The sequence below is a fragment of the Solanum tuberosum genome, unplaced genomic scaffold, assembly GCF_000226075.1.
Source record: "Solanum tuberosum cultivar DM 1-3 516 R44 unplaced genomic scaffold, SolTub_3.0 scf00285, whole genome shotgun sequence".
In the NCBI taxonomy this organism is placed as follows: domain Eukaryota; kingdom Viridiplantae; phylum Streptophyta; class Magnoliopsida; order Solanales; family Solanaceae; genus Solanum; species Solanum tuberosum.
In genome coordinates this window covers 49193-74970 of record NW_006239208.1, presented here as the reverse complement: position 1 = coordinate 74970, position 25778 = coordinate 49193, and the positions used below count along the sequence as shown (strand labels likewise).

Genomic DNA, 25778 nt, shown 5'->3' with positions numbered 1-25778 from the left:
GTCATTATATTTAATGACATTTACCATACGAGTTATTATACTTTGTAGTTACATCATATTTGGACATAAAAATATAAGAAACATTGCAAATGATTGAGAAGCTCAGTCAACTTTGGGTGACAGTGATATTTCAGAGTCTATTTTTAAAGGTGAGATTATCTATTTTCTTTTATAAATATTGATGAAAGTAAGAATATCTATCTTTTTCTATTTATGCATTTTCAAAAGGATTTATTAAAAGACGTGAGTGTTTATGAAATGTGAACCCTGAATTATGATTTTATATTTTGTAGGAGGAAGTGTTACTTGGAGACTCAAATTTATTTTCTTTTATATGAATTGATGGTAAGAATATTTATCTTCTTGTATTTATGCATTTTTCAAAAGGAATTTATTAAAAGATATGAGTTTTTATGAAATGTGCCTGAATTATGATTTTATATTTTGTAGGAGAAAGTGTTACTTGGAGTCCCAACCCAAAAAGGTTGCTAAAGAATTCACACATACCAAAAGAAGTGAGAATATCTATTTTCTTTTCTATATACATTTTTCAAAAGTAACATATTAAAAGACGTGAGCATCTATAAAATGTGAACTATAAACTATAATTTTATATTTTGCAGGAGGAAGTGTTATTTGGAGTCTCAACCTAAAAGACACATTTTGTAAATCAATAACAAAAAAAATGTTACTCATAAATTCACACATACCAAAAGAAGTGAGAATATTCATTTTCTTTCTATATACATTTTTCAAAAGTAGCATATTAAAAGATGTGAGTATCTATAAAATGTGAACTATAAACTATAATTTTATATTTTTGTAGGAACAAATGTAAATTCAAGTTCAAAGAAAATGTTTTAGAAGCCAATAAACAAAAAAAAAATGTTGCTCAAAAATTCATATAGCAAAAGAGGTTGTTCGTTATTTATATTATGAATTGTTATTCTTTTAATCATGTATTTATCTTTTATCCTTCGTAGTTTCCAGAGAAAAAAGGAAGTAAAAAGAGAACAAGACACCAAAGAGAGTTTGCTTCAGTATATTTTATTATATAATTTAATAAGGCACAATGGATATGATCATAATCAGAAAACTTAATAGGCATTTGGCCACTTTCATTGTACAATTTTAAGAAAATAATTGTTATTTTAAAATGAAAAATAAATTATGAAAATTGGAGTTGTGTAATGCAAATTCTAATTACTTTTTGTCAATAATTTGGATTGAAAATACCTTTATTTTATTTCTCAAGTTTTAATTCTGAGTTAAATTTTAAAATTTCGTAGTCAAAATGTGTTTTTCCAAAGTTGAAATCCAAAAAATAATGATCAAATGCCTCCTTTAGTTACTTATGATTGGATAGGATGAGAGAGATATGAATTTGTAAATAAATGAAAAAATACAGATAGTTTAATTTTTTAAATTATTTCTTACCATATGAGATACATTCATTATTTTTCTAACAAAAGTTTAGTTTCTTATTGTTCATTGTTTTTCTGTTTCATTTTTAAATTTAAGTCGTGAAAACTTAAAATGGTAGAATGGTCAAAATGAAGGTCTAATGATAAATTAAGTTTTCACAATTCAATGATATTTGATGAAATCATAAAAAAATTAACATTTTCAAACTTAGTCTAACTTACTTGAGGCATGTAAAACAAAGAGAATATGTCTTAAAATAAATATTAGCCATCATGTATTCTAAGTTCAACTTTAATTATTTATTTCTTATGTTTCTTCGTTTTTTATTTTCAAGTTTAAATAACTAATTTAAATAGGTTGTTTGTATCTATGTTGAAATGCTTTTCACCAATACTTCGATATAAAGTTTTGTATAGAATGTTAAAAAAATCTCTATATATATAAAGGAGGACCATAGACAAGGTGATGTGGCACCTCTCTATGGCCTCCATTCATTTTTTATTTTTTGTAAATCCTTTTTTGATCATTTTTTTAAATTTAATTATTTATTTTATTTTTAATATCTCATAAAGTCTTTATATTCAACTACTCAACTTTTCACCTCCCACTATAATATATCTTCTTTATTAGATATGATGTGCTATATTTATAACTCTCATAATTTTCAACTTTTCATATTTATAACCCTTAAATATTAAATATGAAACCTTATGGTATTCCTCCATTATTTTCTATATAAATTCATATTTTTTGTTTCATGAGATTCTATCCAAAGTTACCCTTCATTTTCACCATAGTATTATATTCATGCTTTTATTTGGCCTGAAAAAGAGGGAGAAGAAGAAGAAGAAGAAGAAGGCTCTTGAATAGTGATAAGCTTTTGAAGTGGATATTGACAAGAACTTAGATAATTATGTATTTCTTTTTCCTTCTATTTTTTAATGATATGTGTATTGTACTTTTTCTTTTTTTCTTTCTTTATTTTTCCTCCCTTTTTATTCTTATATATCTCTATGATGCCTCTTAAATTTAATTTTTATGTGAAGAAAGCTTTTAAATAGTGATAGATTTGTGAAGTGAATATCAACAATAGTGATGCCTCTCTACCTTGGTTTGACTTGAAAAAAGAAGAAGAAAGCTTTGAATATTGATGGGCTTGTGAAGTGGATATGACAAGATCTTAGACAATTATGTGTTGATTTTTGTTTTTCCTTCTATTTTTAATTTTAATGATTAAAGTCGCAATGAGTATTGTATTATGTTTTTCTTTCTTTCATTTTTAATTTCTTGTGTATCTTTATGATGCTTTTCAGTATAATTTTTATACGAACTTAAAATTTAATTAATTTTAGAAGTATGAGAGTTATTTGTTGTATAATTTCTATTTATATAATTTGGTCTCTTATTTTTTCTCATAAAAATGTCAATAAAAAAGTAATAAAATAAAAGATATGATAATATTATAACCAAACAACACGAAATAATCTATCTATATATATATATAAAATTAAATTATAATTACTAATATAAATATATGAACACCGTGTAAATAAGAACACAAGGCTGAAAGGCTAATGCTACTCTTATTTTCTTGGAAATAAATATTAACTTTTGTTCTTCAATTGACAAATTTTTCAAAATTTTGTTGTTATACATATATAAAAAGGTATATAATTCTTTTATTCATATTTAACTTTTTATAGCTATTTCTTATATCGAAATATTGGTGTTATAATATTTTTATTTCTTTATCCTCATTATAATATTTTTATTATATATATTATGAAATTACAACTTTTACTATAACATATTTATGAGGAGGAGATCAGGTTTTATTGAGTAATAGACGTCAATACTTAACCTTTAAATCAGTAACAGATTTGTTTCATTTCTTCCATTGTTAAAAGTAATTATTAACGAACTTTAATTTAATGAAGTTGAATTACTACTACTTTGTAGTTTGTATAGTACAATTCTTTTACCTTTTATATATATATATATATATATATATGTGTGTGTGTGTGTGTGTGTGTGTTCTTTTACTTGTGCAACATATAGGGAGAAAAAAGAACAAAACAATAGTAGAGGCATTAGTGAAGGATAAACGACAGGGAAAGAGTATATGCCAAAAAAAAATGTAATTCAATGGTTGTTTTAGTTTCTTTTTAATTTTCATTTCATTTTTATTTTATTTACTAACAATTATAGAAAATATGTTTTAACTTTTATTTAGATTAAAAGAAATTTAAAGAGTCAATTGCCAATAAATGCTTGTATGTATGTGTAATAATTTACTACGAAATATTTGCTATGTACAATAGAAATGAAATTAATTAAAGGATATATATATTATAGCTTATTGCTTAAGAATACATTCTCTCTTTTGTTCAATGTTAATTGTTAAGTTTAACAAAAAAAAATCATGTTGATATTTATCTTGATAAAATAATATAATTAGAATAATTAATGATGTTACTCTCTTATTTTGATGTTTTTGTAACCATTCTTTAAAATTATTTAAAATAAATATAACTCAATTATAACTTGACAAATTTACCCTTCTTTGTATTAATTTCTTCATATTAATGCATACTATTAAAAGCATGACTTATTTAATAAATACTTTGAAAATAAATCAACACAAATAAGTTTATACTATAATATATATTATATAAATATATATAAACGTGTTATTTTTTTACCAAATAAAGATTCACACTTCTCGTATTGATTTATTTTTAAAACTTTCATTATATAAGTCATTTTTTAAAAATAATGTGAATTAATATGAAGAAATTAATACAAAAGGATAAAGTTGTTAAATTATAATTAATTTATATTTATTATGATTAAAAAAATAAAAAAAATAAGAAAGGTATACCTAATATTGTAAACCACATGGCAGGTAAGTCTTCCATTAAAAATTTAATCGGACAAATTCCCTAGTTTTAGTATAAAATATAAAATATAATATGATATAGGATTGTTTTCCATTTTCCACTACCTCATCAGTTAGCTTTGTGCTTTGAAAGTTCCATTTTCAAGTTTTCAATCTGAGAAAAACAATAATGGCAGAGTCGACGCCGGTACGTTTTGGCATATTAGGTTGCGCTAACATAGCTCGTAAAGTATCACGCGCCATCGCACTTGCTCCAAACGCCACTATCTCCGCCGTCGGCAGCCGTTCGATCGAAAAAGCGACGGCGTACGCCAAGGAAAACGGGTATGCGTCAACGACGAAGATTTACGGCAGTTATGAGGCGGTTCTGGATGATCCGGAAGTGGATGCAGTTTACGTTCCTCTTCCGACGAGCCTGCATGTGAAGTGGGCCGTGTTGGCGGCCCAGAAGAAGAAGCATGTTTTGCTGGAAAAGCCTGTTGCGTTAAACGTGAAGGAGCTGGATGTGATACTGGAGGAGTGTGAATCGAATGGGGTGCAGTACATGGATGCTACTATGTGGATGCATCATCCGCGTACTGCTAAGATGAAAGAGTTCCTCTCTGATTCTCAGCGTTTTGGACAACTCAAATCGGTAATCTTCTGATTTTATTTTTGAACTTTTTTATTTGTGTATTAAGTACTGATTAATGGATCGGAATCATTTGGAATACTGTTTTAATCTCATGATATGACAAGTGAGAAGTTGAAATTAAAGAGTTGTAAAAATTGTATCAGTTTTAAAAAAGAACAAATTGAAACATAACCAACAAGGATTGTGGTGGAGTGAGGGTTGAGGTGGAGTGGTAAGTACTCATTCTCTTGTGTTTGAGCCCCTTCGATACGTAGTCACGCTTTAGCCCAATGTGAGACTAAGGCACGGATTTGGATTTAGTCGACCTCTAATGTGATATCGAACACCCAATGTGAGACTTTTCGGCGCAAATCTGTATTTAGTTGGCCTCTAATATGGGTATCGAACACCCAATGTTAGACTTTTCGGCTCGAATGTGAGACTTTCAGCGCGAATTCGGATTTAATCGGCCTCCAATGTGGGTATCGAACACCTAATGTGAGACTTTCCGACGCGAATTTGGATTTAGTCGGCCTCCAATGGGTATCGAACACCCAATGGAAAACAAAAACAAAAATTCAAACAGAAACAGAGGGTACAAATTTAGGTGTCTAGAGAAGAAAAGTAAAAATTGATGCAAAAAAATTGAAACTTAAACAGAGTTGTGAGAACCCAAATGAAGTCTTCCTATAGGGATCCTTGAAGATGGTCTTTTTTTTTGTTGACAGGTACATAGCACATTTGCTTATCTTGGTGACACTGAGTTTCTTGAGAATAACATTCGTGTGAAGTCCGATCTTGATGCTCTTGGTGCTCTAGGTGATGCTGGTTGGTACAGTATTCGGGCAATCTTGTGGACTAGTGATTATGAATTGCCAAAAACAGTGACAGCTCTGCGTGATCCAGAATTTAATGAAGCTGGAGTTATCCTATCTTGTGGCGCTTCTTTGAGTTGGAAAGACGGAAGGGTAGCAACTTTTTATTGTTCGTTTTTAGCCAATATTGCCATGGATATCGTTGCTAGTGGATCCAAAGGAAATTTGCGGGTCCATGACTTTGTAGTTCCATTTCAAGAAAATGTTGCTCCATTTTACACTGTGGAAGGTTCGTGGATTGGTGAACTTGCTACATCGATTCATCCTGCACCAAGTGAGCATCAAGTCAATACAGATCTTCCTCAAGAGGCTTTGATGGTAAAGGAGTTTTCAAACCTGGTTGGAAGTATCAAAGGGGAAGGTTCTAAACCTGAGAAGAAGTGGCCAACGATTAGTAGAAAGACACAACTTGTGGTGGATGCTGTCAAGGCATCAATTGAGAAAGGTTTCGAGCCCGTTGAGATCATCTATTAACTAATTGGTGTTTAGCTATCTTCCTTGTGAACCCTGAACGCTATCTGTTGTTGTAACTGAATGTTGTATTTCTGAATAAGGCTTGTAAGTCTCAGTTTGTTCAGAGTGTGTATGTAATATGGTTGTTTGAAAATGAATTGGCCGAGCTAGTTTGAACAACTTGTATTTTCATGAAAAATAGCAGCCTCCCTTCCTCCCGGATCTCCACGGAACCGAACAGATTAAGGAACCGGGGAGGGAAGATCCAATCTCTCAGGTAGCCTTTAGAATGATGAGTAATATGTATGATCACGCTCAACGGTCTTGTGATGCCCCAATTTTCATTTTTATTAAAACGACTCTATAGATACCTTAGAATCTAGTGTTCTGATACCAAAGTTTGCTGAATTCGTGTGATCTCTGAAACACTATTCGATTCAATGAAAAACCCAAATGATAAATACCCCTAGCCATATGGAGTATTTGAAAATAATATACATTTTCAAATCTCGAAACCATACGTGAAGCCAATATGTATATGGTCAGTGGATAGTTGATGGAACCAAAGGATATATGCAGGTTGAGTTGATAACTTAATAAAATACTCTTACGTTGTTCGATTAGTTTTGCATCAAAATGATTAACTAATAGATTATTTTATATTTGATCACATCAAAATTATCTTCCCTAAAATAAATCTGTCATATTCATATAGGATAAGAATCAATAGAATTTTAAAATATATTCCATTTCAAAAGCTTACCAAGTCATATAATTGTCCAATTCGAGTAAAAGATGTATCAAAGTCGTATTTTGATTCTGCGACTTTTTGTCACTATTTTGTTTGAAGCATACGTCAGTCCTTTTGAAAAGTGAATATTTTTAATCAAGTTGTCATCAAAGATCCTTTCAAATTTTCAAAAAATATATATTATTTTAATCAACTATTCCGCTAGATTATAAAAATAATTACACGGTTTTTTTCTCTTTCCAAAAAGTGAGTTTGTATTGTTGTTCTTTTGTATGATGCGCTGCTTCAATTTAACATTAATGGTACAAAAATTAATAATAATAAAAATCTAATTATTTAATTTTGAGCTTGCAAAATTATTTAATCTCAAAGTACAAGCTAAAGAATAAAAAGAATGCATCTTACCTTTGTACTTGGGAAATGCTGTTGACTTGTGTTTCTTTAACATTGATTTTAATTTTTATTTAACTACACTTCAAATCTATCAAATTAAAAATCTTAATCCTGCATAGGGCTTCTTATAGAACGATTTGAACAAATAATTATACTTTTAACAATTTAAGTTATCAAATATTGACTTTTCAATATGTTAATCCACTAACTAACCAACTAATAAGTTATCTATTGGTAGCTTATCAAAAAGCTATAGTAAAAATATATAAAAGACTAATTTTAAGAGTGCATCCACATAAATGGTTATATAACAAATATATACTTACTGTAAATCAAAAAAGTTTATTTAACAATTATACTTACAGTAAGAACACAAGTTCCATAATTCATCACAAGTTAACAATTTGTTACCCCATACTCGATAAGAAAATTAAATAATTCACTCACATCAATAAACTGTGAATTATAATATTTTAGACCAATTTTACTATATATTAACTTATCATATAAGTATTCGAATGAGATTCTATTCTAGGAGAAATAAAACCTTTCTCCAGGATCGAATCCAAAATTTCTAATTAAAAAAAAAGAAAAAAGCAAACACCATAGAAATGTGCCATTTAATTTTTAAATATAAAAATGTGTCAAACTATTAGCCCCTTATCCTGCAATCTATTTTGCAAACTAGATAAGACAAGCTTATTCAATGATCTGATCACACAAAACTAAAAAAAAAAAAAAACATTATCTCATATTTAATATGTACATACAAGTGATCCATTTATTTAAAGGCCTTATACACACATACTATATACTATATTCACAAAGGCAAAAACTAGTAGTAGTAGAAGTAAATACACATTAGACATGACTCTACCAAAGTCCAAATCCAAAGTGATCTAAGCTATATCTATTGACTTAACATTTTTTGGAATTTGTTGTGTTTCTTTCTTGGGTACATTCACAGTTAAAACTCCATTTTCAAGCCCACAACTTATACCTTCCACGTTGACATTTTCCGGTAGCCGAAATTTTCTGCAGAAACTGCCACGTCTACGCTCCACGCGGTGCCACTTGTCATCCCCTTTTTCTTCCTCTTTAACTCTTTCACCGCTAATCTCCAATATGTTGTCATCTTCAATTTGCACCTTTAGATCTTCCTTCTTCACCCCTGCCACTTGTTATAATTTCAATAAATATTCCTCCGTTTCAATTTGTTTCTTACCTTGAAAAAGGATTCTACTCTACTCTTTTTACAGCTCTTTAATTAAGAGTTTCCCAATTCTTGGGATTCGCTAGATTTGTATATAATTCATATCCTGATGATATAAATCCAAAATTTTTGTATAGAATTTATGAAAAAATTCATAATAAATTATCTTATTTGTATGTTGATTAAGTGAAATAAAAAGGAATTCTACTCTTTTTACAACTCTTTAATTAAGACTTTCTTAATTCTTTCTATTCGCCTGATTCATGATATAAATCCAAAATTTTGTGTCGGACTACCCTAGCTATTTGTATAGAATTTATGAGAATTTTGTATCTAACTACCCTAGCTATTTGTATAGGATTTATGAGAAAATCATAATAAATTATCCTATTGCGAAATATAGGATGAAATTTTGAAAAATTTATATAAATCGCAACCAGCATAGCAGACAAAACTATAGCTATAAAACACAATTATCAAAACTATAACTATAAAACGTCAATTATTCTCAAGAAAGTAATAAAGGGATTAGATGGTTAACCAGGAATATCAACACGAAAAATATGAGCTTGATCAGTTTCACGCCAGTCGACACTAGCATGGGCCAAAGCAGAAACATCATCATCACCACCACGCCTGAAGCCCAATCCACTACCAAAGCCCAATTCACCACCAAAGCCCAGGCCCAATGGATCCCATAAATCAGATGAAATTGGGCTTACAAAACCCATATCTGTACGCCGTCCACCACCCAACCATGGTCCTATTGATGATGCCATATTAATATATTTTTTTCAATAGCAAATTCTTCTTAATTCCACTTTAATTAATTATTTCTTGCTTCTGAAATGCAGCTAGCTTTATCTTCTATATATATATATATACTAATACAAAATTATGTGTTTTGGTATCACTTGTATATTGTGTGTGTTGTTTGATTTTGCCTTAGCCACGTATTTATTTATATTTATGCCACTTAGCTATAGTGTTTTAATTTAATAGTTTGCTGAGTGACACGTACATTGAAAGATGAACATGAACAGAATTTTAGAACTTTGGAATGTTGTATTATTTAACTTTCCAGAATAAGTTTTGAACATATTCTTCCTGCCCCGCTCACTACTATTATGTCACTTATTTTTAAAATAGATTTTCAATTTTACTTATCATTTTTGACATATAAAAAAACACAATCATTTTTTCCATATTTTACTCTAAGCATCAAATACTTATTCTCCAAATTATTTTTCAAGACTTAAAACTAAACATAATTTAATATGAATAATTTGATAAAATATCTATATTAATAATTATTTTTTATTGAACGTGACAAATTAAATAGTGACAAGTAAAAATGACGAATAACCAAGTGACAGCTTTTAGAGTCCAACACAAGCATGTTCAACACTTGGCAGTTCAGAATGTATTAAGTAATTATTATTATATACCATACCAATTCATAAATGCGAAGATATATATACACTTTGTAGGTGGTATGTGGGAAATGTGGCAATGGTCCTCTAGACAAGTCCTATTTATTTTTTATTTTATTTTGGGCAAATATCGTTTAGTCCATGATCCATTGGTTGGATTAAATGAAGATCAAATTTTAAGAAAAAAAGATGTGATCGAAATTCAATAAATTTATATATCTGATCAATACTTGTTTCATAAATACTATTGATTTGTATTAATGAATACAATTGTATCAAAGACATTATATTTCTATTCACATACATTTATGTTCATTTGTTGAATTGTGTATTGTATTCATGTAATTACCATTTGTAATTTGTATCATTGACAATGTTAGCATTTGTAATGGTAACATCTCTCAACTGCAATTCACAGTTATTTCCATTAAATAACATGAAAAAGAACACAGGTAAGACTGGATTGAATCTAGTCTAATCCAACACTACTATTCACCTTGACAAAGTTGAATCCCGTGTCACAAATATTAGCAAGAACATTTACAGGTTGAATTTTGCTAAAATCTGGGATTCCCTTGATTTTGTAAAAACCTATATCAGTAACAAAAGAAAAGAAAAGAAATGAAAAAAGCAACCAGATTGATTATCATTAAATTGTTAGCTCAGAATCTGATCAGAAGATAAAGCTTGTATAATATTTACTTTGGCACTATTAAGGCAAGTTTCCATAGTTACAACATGAAAAGAAGGTAGGAAGAGGCCATTTTCACCCCCTCCGAGAGGGGAAAACATAAAGTTAAAGCCAAGAAAAGCTTCACTGTCTGTCATCCGGTAAGGAGATGGATTGCGAGGATGTGATTTACTGAACTTCTCCTAAATACATGAATCATCTGTAACACTTGATCTGAGCTAAAAGGCTGAGAAAGATATTATGTACACCTCTCGGAGTTGGCAAACTATTCTCTCGAGTGTTGCATAAGCTCAAACCACTGCATGGGGTAAAATCAAGATCATGATTCAGTACTTGCGTTATCAACAATAACTCAATAAAACAAATCTAGGATTGAAAGAGAGCAATCGCTTGCTGAGATATATAGTCACCTGTCTTAATAAATCAGCAAGTGTCCTGGGAAGTGCTTCAATGTTTTTGAGCACAACATAATAAGGGAAGGGGAATGAATCCAAATATTTCGAAAGCTTAACATCTCCGCCCTGAAAGGTGGCTTCCTGAAAAAGGGTGAGAGAATCAATCATGTTGGGAAACTTTCTTACTTCAAGAACTATGAAAAGGTACAAGATGAAGAACCTAATGCAAAAAAAAAAAAAAGAGAAAAAAAAGGGAAGTTCAGTGGTTACCTCAAGGTCCAATATGGATTTCTGTAGGCTATCCACCACAAGAAACGCGACCATTCGCTTTTTGCTTAAGAGATCTCTGACATAGCGTTTCATGTTCTCCTACAGTAAAAAGTAAAATAGAATGTGTAAACAGTAATGTGAAAGGTGGCAACTTCACCGACACTTCACCAAAAAAATTTACCTTCTCATGAAACCAGCCATCAGCTATTATCAAAACAAGCTGCTCTAGCGGATTGTGTCCAGATGGTAGCCGGGCATTAGCAGCTGCGGTATCAAGCATGTCATTCAAGTACTTCAAAAGATCAACCATCGGTTCCTCTGCTATTGTGTTTTCTTGCTTAAAAGTCAAACTAGAGATCATCTGTATATACAGAAAACATCAACTATATATCAATCAACTTCTATCAAAATGACCCAAACCAATAACTGCGACAGATTGGGAGAAGCATGTATGTGTGAACACAGACGAACCTTGATACCAGCCTCTCCAGTGAATGACTGATCAAAATCGTGCAATACGCGAATGTTCCCCTTCTTACCAAAGCTTGCAACTGATAGCTGTCCTATTTCTAACTGAGACATTGCACGGCAAACAGTCACCAATGCTTCAATGGCTAAACTTCCACAACCGCTCTCAGACATGCTGCGGGAATCGTCCACGGCAATTACCACTTGGTAGTTCCGTTTGTTAGGCCGAGTTCTCCTAAGCCATATCTTATCTTTACGGTAATGACTTGCTATATATGGAATTACCTTCTTCATGTTAATTCTTTTCCCGGTCTTGTAATCTCCCTGGAGCTTGCTAGCTAAAGTCGGTTCCATTACTAAACGCAACTGTTCAGCCAATTCCTGAGACAACCTCGTAGTTCGAAGTTCATAATTTTTCCAGAGAGTTGTGGCACTCTCTCTCATTTCATTGGATACCTCCTCAAGGTTACGGGCCTTGCCCAGGTCGTCATCATCTACTGAGAGCTCGCTAAGCCGATTTATGTCCTCAGACAAAAAGGTCCTGTTCACTGATACCAAACTCTGGGACAAACTAGGGACAGTGGTACCATCTCTAGTATCAACTTCAGATGGTGATCCCAGTTGCTCCTCAGTGTTCATCATCTCTGATCCCTTGCCCTTGTCATTGCTGAAACTTAAAGCAGAATTACTGATAGTATGTGCTTCAGTCTCAATCTCCATTTCAGAAATGTCATCTTTTCTCTCTGTAGTTACAGTTTCTCTTTCAAGATCGTTTCCATGTACATTTTTGTCTACTTGATCAGCTGTTGCTGGCCCAAGTGCTTGAGCAGTTCCCTTTTCAAATTCAGCAGTATATGAATATTCATTTGCATTTTCAGCAGCCAAATCATCTGGAGCTTCACTCTCCTGGAGATCAAGGGAGACTTTGACTCTGTCTTTCCACCCCTCAAGGGCATCACCCACACTACGACAAGGGTTAGGTTGAATCCTTTGATGTGATGAATCAGCTGGAGGTAAAGGATTTTCAGGTTGATCACTGCCCAGTTTTTGTCCATTTGAAGAATCAGAAGCCATGATTTCAACCATAGAGGCATCGGGAAAACCTCTCATGGGAGCAAGGTCATGTTGAAGCCCACTAACATCAGATCCCTTCGCTTCAGGAGCAGCATCTTTTAAATTTGCTTGATTATATTCACCTCTAGGCTCAGACGCAGCAGTTGGGACATTATCACTCACAGATTGAGAAGTGTCCGATTGCAGCATCTCTCTATTTTCTTGTTGTTGGTCCTTTTTTGTGTCATTTGCAGGATCACCTTCTTCACCAGCTCCTCCAGAACTTTCCTCCAAATGCTCAGGGTCTGCCTCATCAAAAGTTGCATCTGAATCAGCGCTTTCATCTCCCTCATTTTCATCAGCAGGATTGCCTTGCTGGTCCAAATCATCTTCCATCATCGGTTCAGCAGTCTCTGGTTCATCCATATTACAATCATCTTCAGGACCTTCCTCATGTTCATCAAGCTTCAATCCAGTAGGATCTGCATATGCATCCTCTTTGTCCATATTTGTGTCTTCCATTCCTTCACAAGTTTCATCATTTCCATTTTCATCAGCCTGCTCCTCTGATTTGTCAAGATCAAGTCCTCCAGCTTCATCAGCAGCTTCAGAAGAATCATCTTTTGCTCGAAGCTCTCTGTCAATACCACTATCTCTTACTGATGGGCCATTTTCGTACTTTTCATCCGCAGTACTAGGATTATCCTCACCTTTGTCCCATAGTTTCTCATCAACTGCTTCACCCTGATTACCAGTTTCCCCCATAGCAGATTCCAGTTCTTCATTTTCTTCATCGCCGTCTTCATCATCCCCAGAATCCTCACTTACGCTAAAGGTATCAGCGACAAAATCTTGCTCCATCTCAATTCCTTTGTCAGTTTTACTTGGAGCGTCACCCAAAGTGTTCTCTTCATCTCTCTACAAAAGCAGAACCGAGAAGGTGTGAGCCATACCGTTACTCTTATTGTATAATAAAGAAAATTGGAAGAGAAGGGAGAAAAGTGAAAGCAAAACATAATAGGTATGCTTGTCATATCTTACATCAGCGGATGTGCCAATGAGCTGATCTTCATCATTTATTTGATCACTGACATCATTCATTCCGCTACCCTCACCCATACCTGTTCCACTTTGATCTTGAATTAAATCTTGGTTGGCATCATCTGTGTCCTCTTCTTTTGTACCAAAACCTTTGGCAAATAGTGAAGCAAAAATGTTTGCCAGCACATGGGTCATCATAGATAGCTGTCAAAATCATCGAGAAAAGTTTATAAATAATGATTTGTGAAACAAAGTAGCTATAGAGACAAAGCTAGGACTTGGAGATAACAGTCTTCCCTAATGTCTTCTAATCCAGAAAGTGTCTGAACCAGTATGTCTAAACTGATTTTACTATTGAATTAGTCCAGAGCTGCTTAATTAGATCTGTGTGTGTGTTGATCTGGATAAATAAGTTCAACACCACTTGGTCAGACTCAACTTAGCTATCTTACATAACAGAGGAACTCCCCATTCATACCTTCTTGTCTCTTTTATCATCTAGGATCTATTTCTTAGTTCAAATTTACTGTTTTTCTTATTGTTAGTGAGTCCCACTACTCGCAAGGATTTTTTAGAGCAAAAAGAGAAGTGCATACCCTCAGGTTGCAGCAGTTTAATGAATACCTGTTTTGACTACATCTAATCTAACATCAACACTGATAGAATAACTAGGATCCTATGTGAACTGGCCAATTTACCAAGGAATTTGAAATTCGTCTGGGCTTCCAAATTAAACTTATTTTTTCTTCTTTTTTAAGTGGGATGTGGGGTAAAATATTTACCCTAGTAAAAGAAAGTTGTGTGTATGTGGGTGGGTGGGTGGGTTGGACGGGGGGGAGAAGGAAAATTGATCGGAAGCAGCAACCCATATATTGACCATAACAAGCAAGAATATAAGGACACATTAAACAGATAACCAGGATTCAGGAGCCTATGCAAGGAACAATTACAATCCTATGGATGACAAGAAAATCATGCAGAAGAGTGAAGACCCATCATGGTGGAGGTTCATACGATCATGTATATGGTGGTCAGTTTGGAAGGAAAGGAATAGTCGATGTTTTGAAAATAGATCCAATTCCATTCACAAGGTCAAATGGAATTGTATAGTATCCTTACTTTTTTGGTGTAAACAGTTGTGTATAGTAGATATACAGACCAGATTGTAGATTTGATAGGAAGCTTGTAACTGGCATTTTTTGGTGGTGACCAGCATGCCCTTAATGTTGAAGAATACAATCTTACCAGTTTCAAAAAAAAAAAAGAGTGAAGACCCATCACTTAAGGCGATGACAACATTCTAGAATGAATACATAACTTTTTTTGGAGGGTGGTAAAGGGAGGAAAATTGATCCGAAGAAGCATATAATATATTGACCTTAGCCACACATCACATATAACCAGAAGTAGGATAGGGCAATCAAGCAAAACTTACCATTCTATGCATGATAAGAAAATCATGCAGAAGACCATCGCCGAAGGCAACGATCACATCCAACAGTGAATACATATTTTCTACATGTGCTCTGACATCCGAATAGGCATTCGCATTTCCGGCGCTGTAACGGTTCAATAACTCTCCCTGTATAAAATGAGAGAAAAATCAGAATTGGAAGCTAGTATTTGTACCTGACAGATATAATGAATAAGGCCTTTTTTTTAAAAATGATATAGGTTAATGAATAAGATCATATATTACTTACTCCAAGATGAATAGTATTCACTAATTGATCACTAAGATCTGACTGTAGATGCCTTGTTGCTGATTCGAGGAGAATTTTCAAAGCATTGATATTCACACCATCAGGAGGAGCACGACCATTCTTCAAAGTCACAAGACCTTTCAAAGTTTCTATGATAGATCTGTATGTTTTCACCAAGGCGTTGTCAAATTCAGCTTGAAGTGCAGTAGTATCTCCTGTATAGTGGATGAAATCTTGGGCCCTCTCTTCAGATGTGCTTCTTGATTTAAATTGATTATGTATGAAGTTGGTCTGAAATGTTTAAAAGTCCCAATTATTGGAATGCATTTTGTAGCCAATAATATATGCAACTTTAACAAAAATATCACAATTTAACACATCAGACTCATATAATGACTTGCATCAAAATCAGTTTAAAGTTCTCCATCTACTTAGAAGTTACTGTCAGTAAAGTGTAGAGCATTGGGAAACCTTGTCAAATATCTCCTCAAAGTTTCCAAGCAGGATATCCTTAATGGAGTTTCCAAGCACGATATCTTTAACGGTTACTCCAACTTCATCTTGTCCATGGAAAGCACGAAAGTCAACCTTAAAGTCGTTGATTAAATCAAAATTCTTATATACCAACTGCTCCATGTCCTTCGTGATGGCAATAGGATGCAATGGAGTTTCTTCCTTTCTTCCAACTCCATGAATGCCAATAAGATAACTGTCCAACAAATCCTGCCATAATTCCCATAACTAGTTAGTGCAACTGATATTTTAATAGCATGCCTGAGTGTAAGAAGAACTAGAACGTACAGAAAACTGTTCGAAAAAAGGGACAACTAGAAGAGTATGTAAACCTTAGATTCCTGAACGATGGGCAAATGTTTCTCAATGAAAAGGCGAATCTGCATTGCACTGTCTTTAACACTTGGACAAGTATTCAAATGGAAATGTTCGACAGTTTGCACAAACAAGTGCTCTTCATACAACATGCCATACAAGTTATCAAAAAGTTGCTGCAAAATATGAATTAAACTTTCAATTACCCATCAAAATGAGGAGAGGGGGGGAAATTTGAACTCAGACAAAGAAGTTAACGTACCTTTTGTTGCCAAAGACACTTGTATATGCAGTACTGATTTTCGGCGAATGATTGATCACATGTCGCATTTGTGAAAGGGATATTACCAGAAGATAAGCTAGCCAAAGGCAATAACAATTCTTTCAAACATTTGAGTCGCTGAGAAAAAGCATATACGACCTCCCGTTGCTCTTGTTGAATGCTAGTGAGGTGGTCAATGTAAGATCCAGACTTGTTAACCTGCATTACAAGAAAGTGAGATTATAACCAAGAAAGAGGTACAAATGCTATAATAAAAACAACCCAAAGCAAATAGATAATTGAACGAGCAAGTAAAACTAATATAAGACTTAATCGATTCAGTAAATGGGGTTTGTCAATCAATATATCAACTATGGCTCAGTCCAAATTACTTGGAATCGGCTCTATTTAGGTGCTTCAGCAGTCAGGATTATTAGATTATTCTGAATGTTATGTTGGCCATCAACCTATCACAACCCTCCTCTGTTTGTTTATTTGTTTGTCAATAAAGCTACGTTGCTCGGACTCAGGTGCAAGTGTCTGATACGGGTGCAGATCTAGAGGTCGGATCATACATGATCTACGGTTTAAGATTCGGGGATACGGATCAAGGTATGGATACGAATGATTCAGCTAGAAATAATTCAAATATCTAAAATTAGAGTTATATAAACTAAATTATGAGATATTATGTGGTGGACAACTTAAGCCTTGAGGAGAATAAAAGGAAAAAGAGTGACATAAAATTCTATATACAAGGTATTCCATTTTCTTCAATTTCATCTTAGCTCTTGTTTTGATTACAAATTTCATTGAATCTGTCCGGAATTTCTCCGTCGATTTTGCTCAAAGTACCCAAAACTGGTTGACCAGATCGGGTATTGATACCACACCTACACCCATGTTGTGTCGATACAGGTGCGGCACCGAAAATGAAGAGTCTGAGCTACTTAGCCAGCAAGAATTAAATTAAACCAAACATGATAGGTAGAATTGACATGATAATCTAATTTTTTTTAGTAACATCAGTTCACATATGTTACCTGCTCAAGAGTAAAATCCTTATGGAAATTTAGGCAAATTTGCTGCAAAACATGCACCGAGTTGATGCTCTTAAAATAGTACAGGTTAGCCGTTTTCCATTTGGTTTCCAAACTCTCATCTAGTGAACATTGGAGCTCCCCGCGACTAACTTCAGAATCTTTAGAGGCTGGTGGACCTTGTGTTAGGAGTAGATGTTGAACATCATAAGACGGCTGGAGGAACCAGCACATTAATATATTGACTCTCCATTGCTCCTGTACACAATGAAAAGGACATCAGAAAAAGATCAAGAAGAGATCAGAAGCTGGAAATGATAAATTACAATAGACAAAAAGATACAGTCGAAATGAACACTTGGATGAAGAAATGATGGCGAATAAGGGAAAGAACATATTATCGGAAGACCATGGACTAACTTATATTTACCTCCATAAACAAGGCTCTGTGCTTTGATAGACCACAGCTATCCAAGAGCTTCAGAAAATCAGAGAATACCCTTCTCTTTCCCATTTTCTTGCTTGCATCCACCCAAACATCAACACAGTCTATAGCAGTACCACATACATCCTCGATCGTTTGTCTGAGTTGCTTCCACTCATCCAGATATAACAGGCATGAAGACTTGAAGCCCTGACCATCTTTGATGACATTTGCAACCCCTGATTATTTTCAAAATATGCAACTTTCAGAATCTTCAACAATAGGAAATAGGGAATTATATGTTGCCTGAACACAGTCAAAGGAAAAGAAAAGAATAAACCTTCTACGAGACTAGATATATCCGTATCTGTTGATACATCGAGGTGCAAACCTTGTACAGCATTCTCTACTTTCTTCCACCAATCGGAAAACCATGAAGGGCTGTGGTTGAAAAGCAGCAAGTTGATAAGACTTCAAGTAAACTAATTAAAAGACAGCAACATGGAGACAAGATCACCTGTCCATTTTTGACTGCTTCTGATCTAGGACAATATTTAGAAGAGCTCTGCTCCTTTCAAAAGAATCCAAGAGACTAGGTTCATCAGTACTTTGGGGATTTATCCCACTTCGTTTTGCTTCTTGGTTGATTAAAAGCATAACAGGTTGCTGCAGCAGGTCCTACATCAGTAAATCAAAATGTATGAGAAAAGCTAGAAGAAATATTTACATAAGATAAACTATTTCAATTGACAAAGAGTGCAACACAGGAATAGCTTTATAACGTTGAGATAATCTGAATTGACATTTTATTCCACATTCACACGCTCAAAATAAAATAATAAATAATACCAAAAAAAGCAAGAAATAATTAGAAAGTTAAGTTTGGTTTTATCAAACCGTAGCAGAACACTGACATCATAATCTACCCAAAAGTAAATTCTAAAGAGCAAGATGACAACTACAAACTCAGAGTAATGGGATGATTAGTTTAATGTACAAGTAGAGAAATCGCTGAGGAAATCATTAGGAAAAGCTACATAAACTCAAGCTAGAAGGACACACCTAACATAACTTTCACTTTCCAGTCCCAATTGTGCAGCAACAAATGGAGAGATGAAAAACCAACTTGAAGATGAGTCAATAAAAATAGCATGACTCACAGTGTATTTCTGCATGATCTTTCTGAGCTTCTGCCTGGTTCTCCTGGAACTTTCTATGCTTAAGTAATCTTCAAAACGTTCCCATCTGCATAGCTTAACAAGTTCATTTACCTCTGCCTCAATTTTCTTTCTATTAGTTCCAATGTGCTCCAAAATCCTTGCCCAAGAAAAAGACAGAGAAAAGAAAATTTAGAAAAAATAAGAAATATCACTTTAAATAGACATGAATGAAAAGCGCTTGAAGTGTATTATCAACTTCTCTTTTTGGCACAGTAGAGAACTCACATTGGCAAGAATTGTGCATAGAAGCCAAAGCTGTTGTAGAGGATTTTAACACTTTCTTCCAGACAAAGGCTGCACAGTTTTTCTCAAATCAGCATTTTCAATGGTTTATATACACTTCAGTACACAGTTTATGCATGATGACCATGTTTCATTGTGCCATATATTGGCTTGAAATTACAGAATCTAAGCACATTTACATTCATAAAAGGAATCTTTTCCTCTACCTTGAATAGGTTCCGTTCCTTAAACCAGCACAAATATGCCCATGAAAAGCGACCAGGAGCTGCAGGCGCTTCTTAAACTCACCGATACTGGACATCTCAATGAACTCCTTCAGGCTGAATGATTGACAAGCATTAGCGATGAAAATGCATCAAATTTTGAGAGAAAACAAAGAGAAGCACATGCCTTCTAATAGTAGTAAGGTTGTATTCATCAGTATCAGCACACTGCTCACGTCGAAGAACTGAATATAGTGGCAACCACAACTGCAGTTTGAGGATAAAATTAGCATATGATCCAAGGAAAAAGTAATCTAACAATAAAAACTGCAAATTCTGTAATTCGATAGCATCCAGAAGGCTCTGCAACCGTGGAAGAAAAGTAGATCTGAAACTTCATTTGCTTATAAGAACCGTGACATGCTTCGAGCTAAACCAGACTCAAATATGTTTAAACCACCAAAATAAATTAACAAGAAGTTGTATTTCTGATTAACACTGACACTACACAGACAAAAGAAATTCAAATCAAGAATACAGCTCATGCATCCAAGTCCCAACTCCTAGTTAACAAAGAATGCAGATTGCAAGTAACTTCAATGTGAAAAAACTAGTCTCAGAAGCGCATACTAATGTTTGGTTGGCATCATACTGTAGAAGTGACTAGTTTTTTGTCATATGAATTGATAGTCTGGTAGACCTGAGTTAAAAACAATATATTGTGGAAATCACCAGACTTCTGATTCGCATAAGATACATCTTTTTCATTTGATCTGCATAACATAATTGTCTCAGGACTCACAGCTCACATCATTATTACGACTTTCTCTGCATAGTTGTGACTTGTGACAACAAGTTTTTGGTTTTCCAGCAATTGAAATGCTCTGAAGTTTAGCAGAAAGAGAGAGACCCAAGATAACATGCTTGGAGGCTTGTTGAGTAAAAAATCAAGCTGAAATAGAAGTTACCTTCCCTGCATTCTTCTCAAACTGATCTTCAACTTCATTAAGCAGAGCAGGACAGGATTCGAATTCCAACTTATACCATGAGCACACCAGAGCAAATATGGGGTCCAAAAAATCTATGGAAACAGAATTTTTAGAGAGGCAGAAAAGATGACAGAGAGGGTTAAAGCTACTGAATGATTTAACATCATCAGATGTTAATAAAAAAAAAGTATGGTAAATTACCAGATAATGGAAATTTCGCTACAGTTTCTTGCAACATCCGAACTCTGCTAAGCAGAAACTCTAAGCTGGAGAGCGCCTTCAAAGAAAGGAAAGAAAGAAACAATGAGAATTTGACTAGCAATTCAAAAGACATCATTAAGCATACACGTAAAAGATAACCAGAACGCTGAATATATCAATTTTTTCCTCCACTCTATTATGAAAAACAATTCTCCAAAGCAAAAATACAATACACTACCTTAGCCAATGGGGTGCTAAGAGGCATAGCCAAGATCATTTCAATTATATCCAAGATTCTCTGAAGAGCATATTCATCCCGCTCTTCCAAAAGTAGAGTAATTCGCTGTTTAAGAGATACTAATGGATCCACCATTTTAGCCAACATAGAGAAATTTGGTTCCTAATACATCATTTAGAAGAAATTTTTAAAGTGAATAAGGTGTACCAAAGGAGGGGAAAGAAGCAAAAGCATTTTAAATGAAGTACGATATTAACAATCAAAACCTTGTAAAAGTTGTATCCTAGGGTTGACTTATTTGATGAACAGAACTTTGTTTCATGCTCTAAACATAGATGAAGCAAGTGTTCGGGTGCAATTTTCGCGTCCAAAGAGGAAGATGGTAAACCTTCTAAATCTGCAAGCATAAAGATGCCAGAGAGCTTAGCCAATTTTCCCATAATAAGACTATCAAAGCAGGCAGAAAAACTGTTTCCCAAGTTTTTACCTCTAATCATTTTTGCTCCCAGCAAGTAAGAGTCAGTAAAGGAAGACAATCTGCTTGCATCAGATATATGGAAACATCCAGGCTGAATTCAAAACACCATGATCAGTATTTAAACACATAAAGATAGATAGATAGACAGATAGATAGTTATAGAGAGAGAACATACATTATGTGATAAAAAAAAATTCCCCAGTATATAATGGATACAGAGAAATAAAAACAAAAAGAATAACATGTTACAAACACAAGTGTGTGCAATTCTAAGGGTGTTCATTACAAAAGCACTTTTACATCCCTATACAACGGCACATCCTATATGTGCCTAAAGGAGCTCCAGATGCAAATGGAAATATCTAAATAATTTATGTCATACCCCATAAGGAAGTTCAGAGACTCTAACTTAGGCCTTAGCACATATTGATTAGGCTGAATTAAGAAAAACAGCGAGGAGTAGGTCTTCATTTTAACTTCATCTTAATAATTCAGGTCCACAAGAAAAGAACACACATTCTAAATGTTTTGGAGTACTGACAGAAACAAGCTAATTGTTTTTCAAATAGGAAAAAACGTTACAAAATGTTTCAGAACTCCCTGCACGAGCATTAGTTCCACACCTGACAACAAAAGTGAATTCAGTACCATTGCATACTGATCAGCAATGTACCAACCAGCTTTATATCTGAGAGTTTGATAGCTCTCATACAAATGTAACACTGAAATGTTAGCAGGCAAATAGTGTCATCTTGGATTCATAAAATAATTCTTCACGTTGAGAGAGATATAATGTTCAGTCATACAAGCAGAATACACTTATTGACTACCCCATAGTTAAACACATACCTCCAAAAAGCCATATAACATATCACAAGGCAAGTGGGAAACAATTATATGAAATTGATGTGAGGGTTCCCATCTCAAATACAGCTCATGCATCTATAACTGATAGTAAGACTAATATGTAGGAGTGATAATAAATCAAAAGACACTAATTATCAGTCATGTAAAGTTGCACCTACACGCCTGAAGAGAGATTCCTCATCATAGAATCAGAACCTAACATGTCCCAGATAATGAAACGATTCCACCTCAACATAAAAATGTACCAAATGAACTCTACCTCCTTAGAAAACTAATTCTCTGTCCAGCCTAAAGCTTCCCTCTCTAATACATCGTAAGAACATCCATACAACTAGCATTGCATACTTACAGATTGATATATATCAGTCGAGCCAAATAATTCATTGTGTACGTGGATCATGTTATTCAAACTGGAGTCTTCTATATAGTTCCAATCGTCCATGATTGCTTCTGGTTCTTCGTCAGAATTCTGCTACATGAGTAGAAATACATTAGACTGATAACCAAATGGAAAGAGATACAGCAAAGCAAAGTTCCATCACTGGATGCACAAAAGAAAGAAACCAACAGTGTATGCTTACTTTCTCAGAAGATTCTTGTCTAGAGTGAAATTCTTTCCATTCTGAGAAACTTTCATTTGAAGCCGAACTACCAAGAGCTGATATGTCAATCTCAAGGATATTATCTATCTTGAATAAACGCGGTTTAAACCTAAATTGTTGAGCTTTATTCTCTTCTGTTGTTCTGACTTGAAGTTTCATTTGCATCCAGTTGCTTGCTAACTCATCAAATATCCTATCCGTTAGCTGAAACAGAATATCAGATTATGTTCATATGATATTGGGATGACTAATACAAAGCACATACATCCAACAACAGCAATAATCATCCTCACCTTAAAAGACGGCGTATCCATGAAGTGGGCATCAACAACAGAATGCAACACGCGAACCAGAACATTCTGATACATTGCAGTTCTCAGTTGCAAGGATGATACCTGCCAAAATTGGAAGAGTAACACAATGAGCAAAGCATGAGAAACCGAAGAAGGAAGACATTACAATATTTTTCCTATTATTAAGATACACTTGAAGATATACACGCAATCCTAAGAACAAAAGACAGTCTCAAACCTTGCTATCAGCACTGACTCTCTGTTTACAATTGACAAGATTATCCAACAAATTTAAATCCAGGGCTGAGATGCTTGTTGGAAATTCAATATCATAACGCAAAAGTTCCACGCCGTTATTGACAGCATCAAACGAAACAGATTTTGATGCACACCCTCTTGGGAATTTCACAAAGGCATAAACTGCGGCCTGTCCACCATTGCAGAGAAAGTTAATACATATATAGGAAAAGAATTGAAAGACACTTATCAAAAATAAATAAAGGAATGAAAGACAATACCAGAACAGATTCCATATCAAACTTCCCTAGTTCCTCCAGATACTTTTCACTTAAGGCACCAGAAAAAGCCAGAGACAGTCCTAATTTTATTTCATATATAGCTGTCTGGACTGGCTGAATTACATCCATGTACGAAGAATATTCTTTTGATAACTGCTTTATGGCTTTTGTAGCCGTTTCCTGCAATATGAATTAAGTGTATGACATTGTAAATAAATTGGCATTCCAATACAGCCTCATCCAATCACTTGAAGATTAGAGGTAAGCTAGATTTTTTCAGTGAAAACATACCAAAACAAAAGAGAACAATAGACATTTATCTACTTGAGTCATTACCTGCCAATTGCACACTTTGCCAGATATCTCTTCCACACTTATGCTTTTAAAATTCTGGGTCCAACCAACCGTAGTTGTAACAATTTTATCAACAGTCCCAAGAAAGTCGTCGCATTCAGCCTTCATTCTCTTGAATTTCTCAGGTTCAGCGCGGAATACAATCTAATAGGAGGCACACTAAATTCGTCAGGCACGAATAAATCTAGACCACATAAAATCATGTTTCCAAGAAGTTATAAGGATTGATTAGAACTACTTGACATATAAATATACTACCTAACAACCAGCAGAAAAAGAATAAATGTAAAACTCAGTTAAAGAGTCCTGCATTGGTTAAGAAAAAATAATGAGGATTGATTAGAACCTCGGGAGCTAGCTTTTAATGCTGAAACAGGCCAAAGGATCCATTTCCTAAAGCTGGGACCAGAGCCAGACAAATTTTTAGATTGTTCAAGTGATCACTCTACAGAATGTTCAAGCAATTTTAGAGAGTTCAAAGAAATCTAGAATGAGGCCCTGGAAAACATATGGAAAGCCAAATACCTCATAAGTTTCCCTGTTTTGTTTGGTTGTTGGCCAAAGAGGCAGTGCTCACACAAGACAACCTAATAAGGAGAGGAATACCACTATGCCCTAGATGTTTCATTTGTGGTGAAACTGCAGAGACAGTTAACCACCTGTTCTTACACTGTAAGGTAAGCCAGTTATGGAGACTCTTCTTAATCCCCAAAACACATTTCATGGTCCATGCCTGTGAAAATCTCAGAAACATTGCAGACCTGGGAAGGAGTACGAGTGCAGGCCAAGAACAGGAACAGATAGAGAATGGTCCCAGCAAGTATTTGGTGGACAATCTGGAAGGAGAATTTTTTTGATGTTTTAAATACATTATAGAAGCAGGACAGTAGATTATAGGGTACCTTGGTAAATATGGTTTCAGTGCAACCTACGTGTTGATTTCGTCATTACAGAAATAGATACAGCTACCAGTTATTTAAAAAAAAAATAAAAATTACAGGGTAATTCTAGAAATGTAGTTTAGATAAAGATTGTTGGAGCATTCTAGAAGAGAGTAGTAAATACCTCTCAGTAGATTCTTCTATCCCCCCCACCCCACCCCCTACAAATAGAGGTGGTCATTTGAGTTGAGAAAGTAAGAAGTGAGTGATCAGATGGGAAGTGTCAGAGCAACAAATAGAGTCGCTAGAAAGTGAGTGAAAGGGAAAAATTGAGTGTAAAGAATAGTCCCAATCATAGATAAAGGGAATGATGAATATAATGCGGTTTCAGATAGAGCAAAAGATGAACTCAATTAACTTTGGGTTGATGCATTGTTCTTGCTGTAAATGTAGAATATTCT

The 25778-nt window shown here is 34.1% G+C and overlaps 3 protein-coding genes across 5 annotated transcripts in view; 1 reads left to right on the top strand and 2 right to left on the bottom strand.

Moving 5' to 3' along the window:
- Positions 1-4397: 4397 nt before the first annotated feature.
- LOC102601087 (uncharacterized oxidoreductase At4g09670) lies at positions 4398-6445 on the top strand. Its single transcript, XM_006358947.2, has 2 exons — positions 4398-4958; positions 5666-6445. Exons 1-2 carry the CDS (start codon positions 4494-4496, stop codon positions 6284-6286), a joined length of 1086 nt encoding a protein of 361 aa, XP_006359009.1. The 5' UTR covers positions 4398-4493; the 3' UTR covers positions 6287-6445.
- A 1740-nt stretch (positions 6446-8185) lies between these two features.
- LOC107062932 (17.6 kDa class I heat shock protein 1-like) lies at positions 8186-9401 on the bottom strand. The gene is made up of 2 exons (XM_015314204.1): positions 9164-9401; positions 8186-8580 (listed from the first exon to the last, which is right to left on the bottom strand). The coding sequence occupies exons 1-2, from the start codon at positions 9399-9401 to the stop codon at positions 8309-8311; spliced, it is 510 nt and encodes a 169-aa protein (XP_015169690.1). The 3' UTR covers positions 8186-8308.
- Positions 9402-10677: 1276 nt separating this feature from the next.
- LOC102600731 (midasin) overlaps positions 10678-25778 on the bottom strand; it is a 53669-nt gene continuing 38568 nt past the window's right edge. For 2 of the 3 annotated variants that reach the window (XM_006358946.2, XM_015314213.1), the window contains exons 47-76: positions 24419-24580; positions 24083-24262; positions 23803-23991; positions 23565-23666; positions 23251-23475; positions 23019-23141; positions 21812-21893; positions 21591-21721; positions 21325-21486; positions 21087-21162; positions 20865-20977; positions 20084-20163; positions 19900-20013; positions 19676-19744; positions 19391-19547; positions 18748-18908; positions 18571-18671; positions 18237-18469; positions 17810-18064; positions 16767-16985; positions 16522-16680; positions 16148-16399; positions 15677-15967; positions 15409-15555; positions 13974-14177; positions 11883-13850; positions 11593-11772; positions 11412-11510; positions 11157-11282; positions 10678-11044 (exon numbers count right to left, since the gene is read on the bottom strand). In XM_006358946.2, coding sequence (XP_006359008.1) covers positions 11012-11044; positions 11157-11282; positions 11412-11510; positions 11593-11772; positions 11883-13850; positions 13974-14177; positions 15409-15555; positions 15677-15967; positions 16148-16399; positions 16522-16680; positions 16767-16985; positions 17810-18064; positions 18237-18469; positions 18571-18671; positions 18748-18908; positions 19391-19547; positions 19676-19744; positions 19900-20013; positions 20084-20163; positions 20865-20977; positions 21087-21162; positions 21325-21486; positions 21591-21721; positions 21812-21893; positions 23019-23141; positions 23251-23475; positions 23565-23666; positions 23803-23991; positions 24083-24262; positions 24419-24580 — 6393 coding nt within the window. In that variant the 3' untranslated portion in view covers positions 10678-11011. The remainder of the gene's footprint in view (positions 11045-11156; positions 11283-11411; positions 11511-11592; positions 11773-11882; positions 13851-13973; positions 14178-15408; positions 15556-15676; positions 15968-16147; positions 16400-16521; positions 16681-16766; positions 16986-17809; positions 18065-18236; positions 18470-18570; positions 18672-18747; positions 18909-19390; positions 19548-19675; positions 19745-19899; positions 20014-20083; positions 20164-20864; positions 20978-21086; positions 21163-21324; positions 21487-21590; positions 21722-21811; positions 21894-23018; positions 23142-23250; positions 23476-23564; positions 23667-23802; positions 23992-24082; positions 24263-24418; positions 24581-25778) is intronic. The other variant, XM_015314212.1, reaches the window with a different exon arrangement.

Coding starts and splice junctions, on each gene's coding strand:
- LOC107062932 (XM_015314204.1), bottom strand. CDS start 9,401: ATGGCATCATCAATAGGACCATGGTTGGGTGGTGGACGGCGTACAGAT. Junction 8,581..9,163: donor TTTTCGTGTTGATATTCCTG/GTTAACCATCTA, acceptor AACAAGTGGCAG/GGGTGAAGAAGGAAGATCTA.
- LOC102601087 (XM_006358947.2), top strand. CDS start 4,494: ATGGCAGAGTCGACGCCGGTACGTTTTGGCATATTAGGTTGCGCTAAC. Junction 4,959..5,665: donor GTTTTGGACAACTCAAATCG/GTAATCTTCTGA, acceptor TTTTGTTGACAG/GTACATAGCACATTTGCTTA.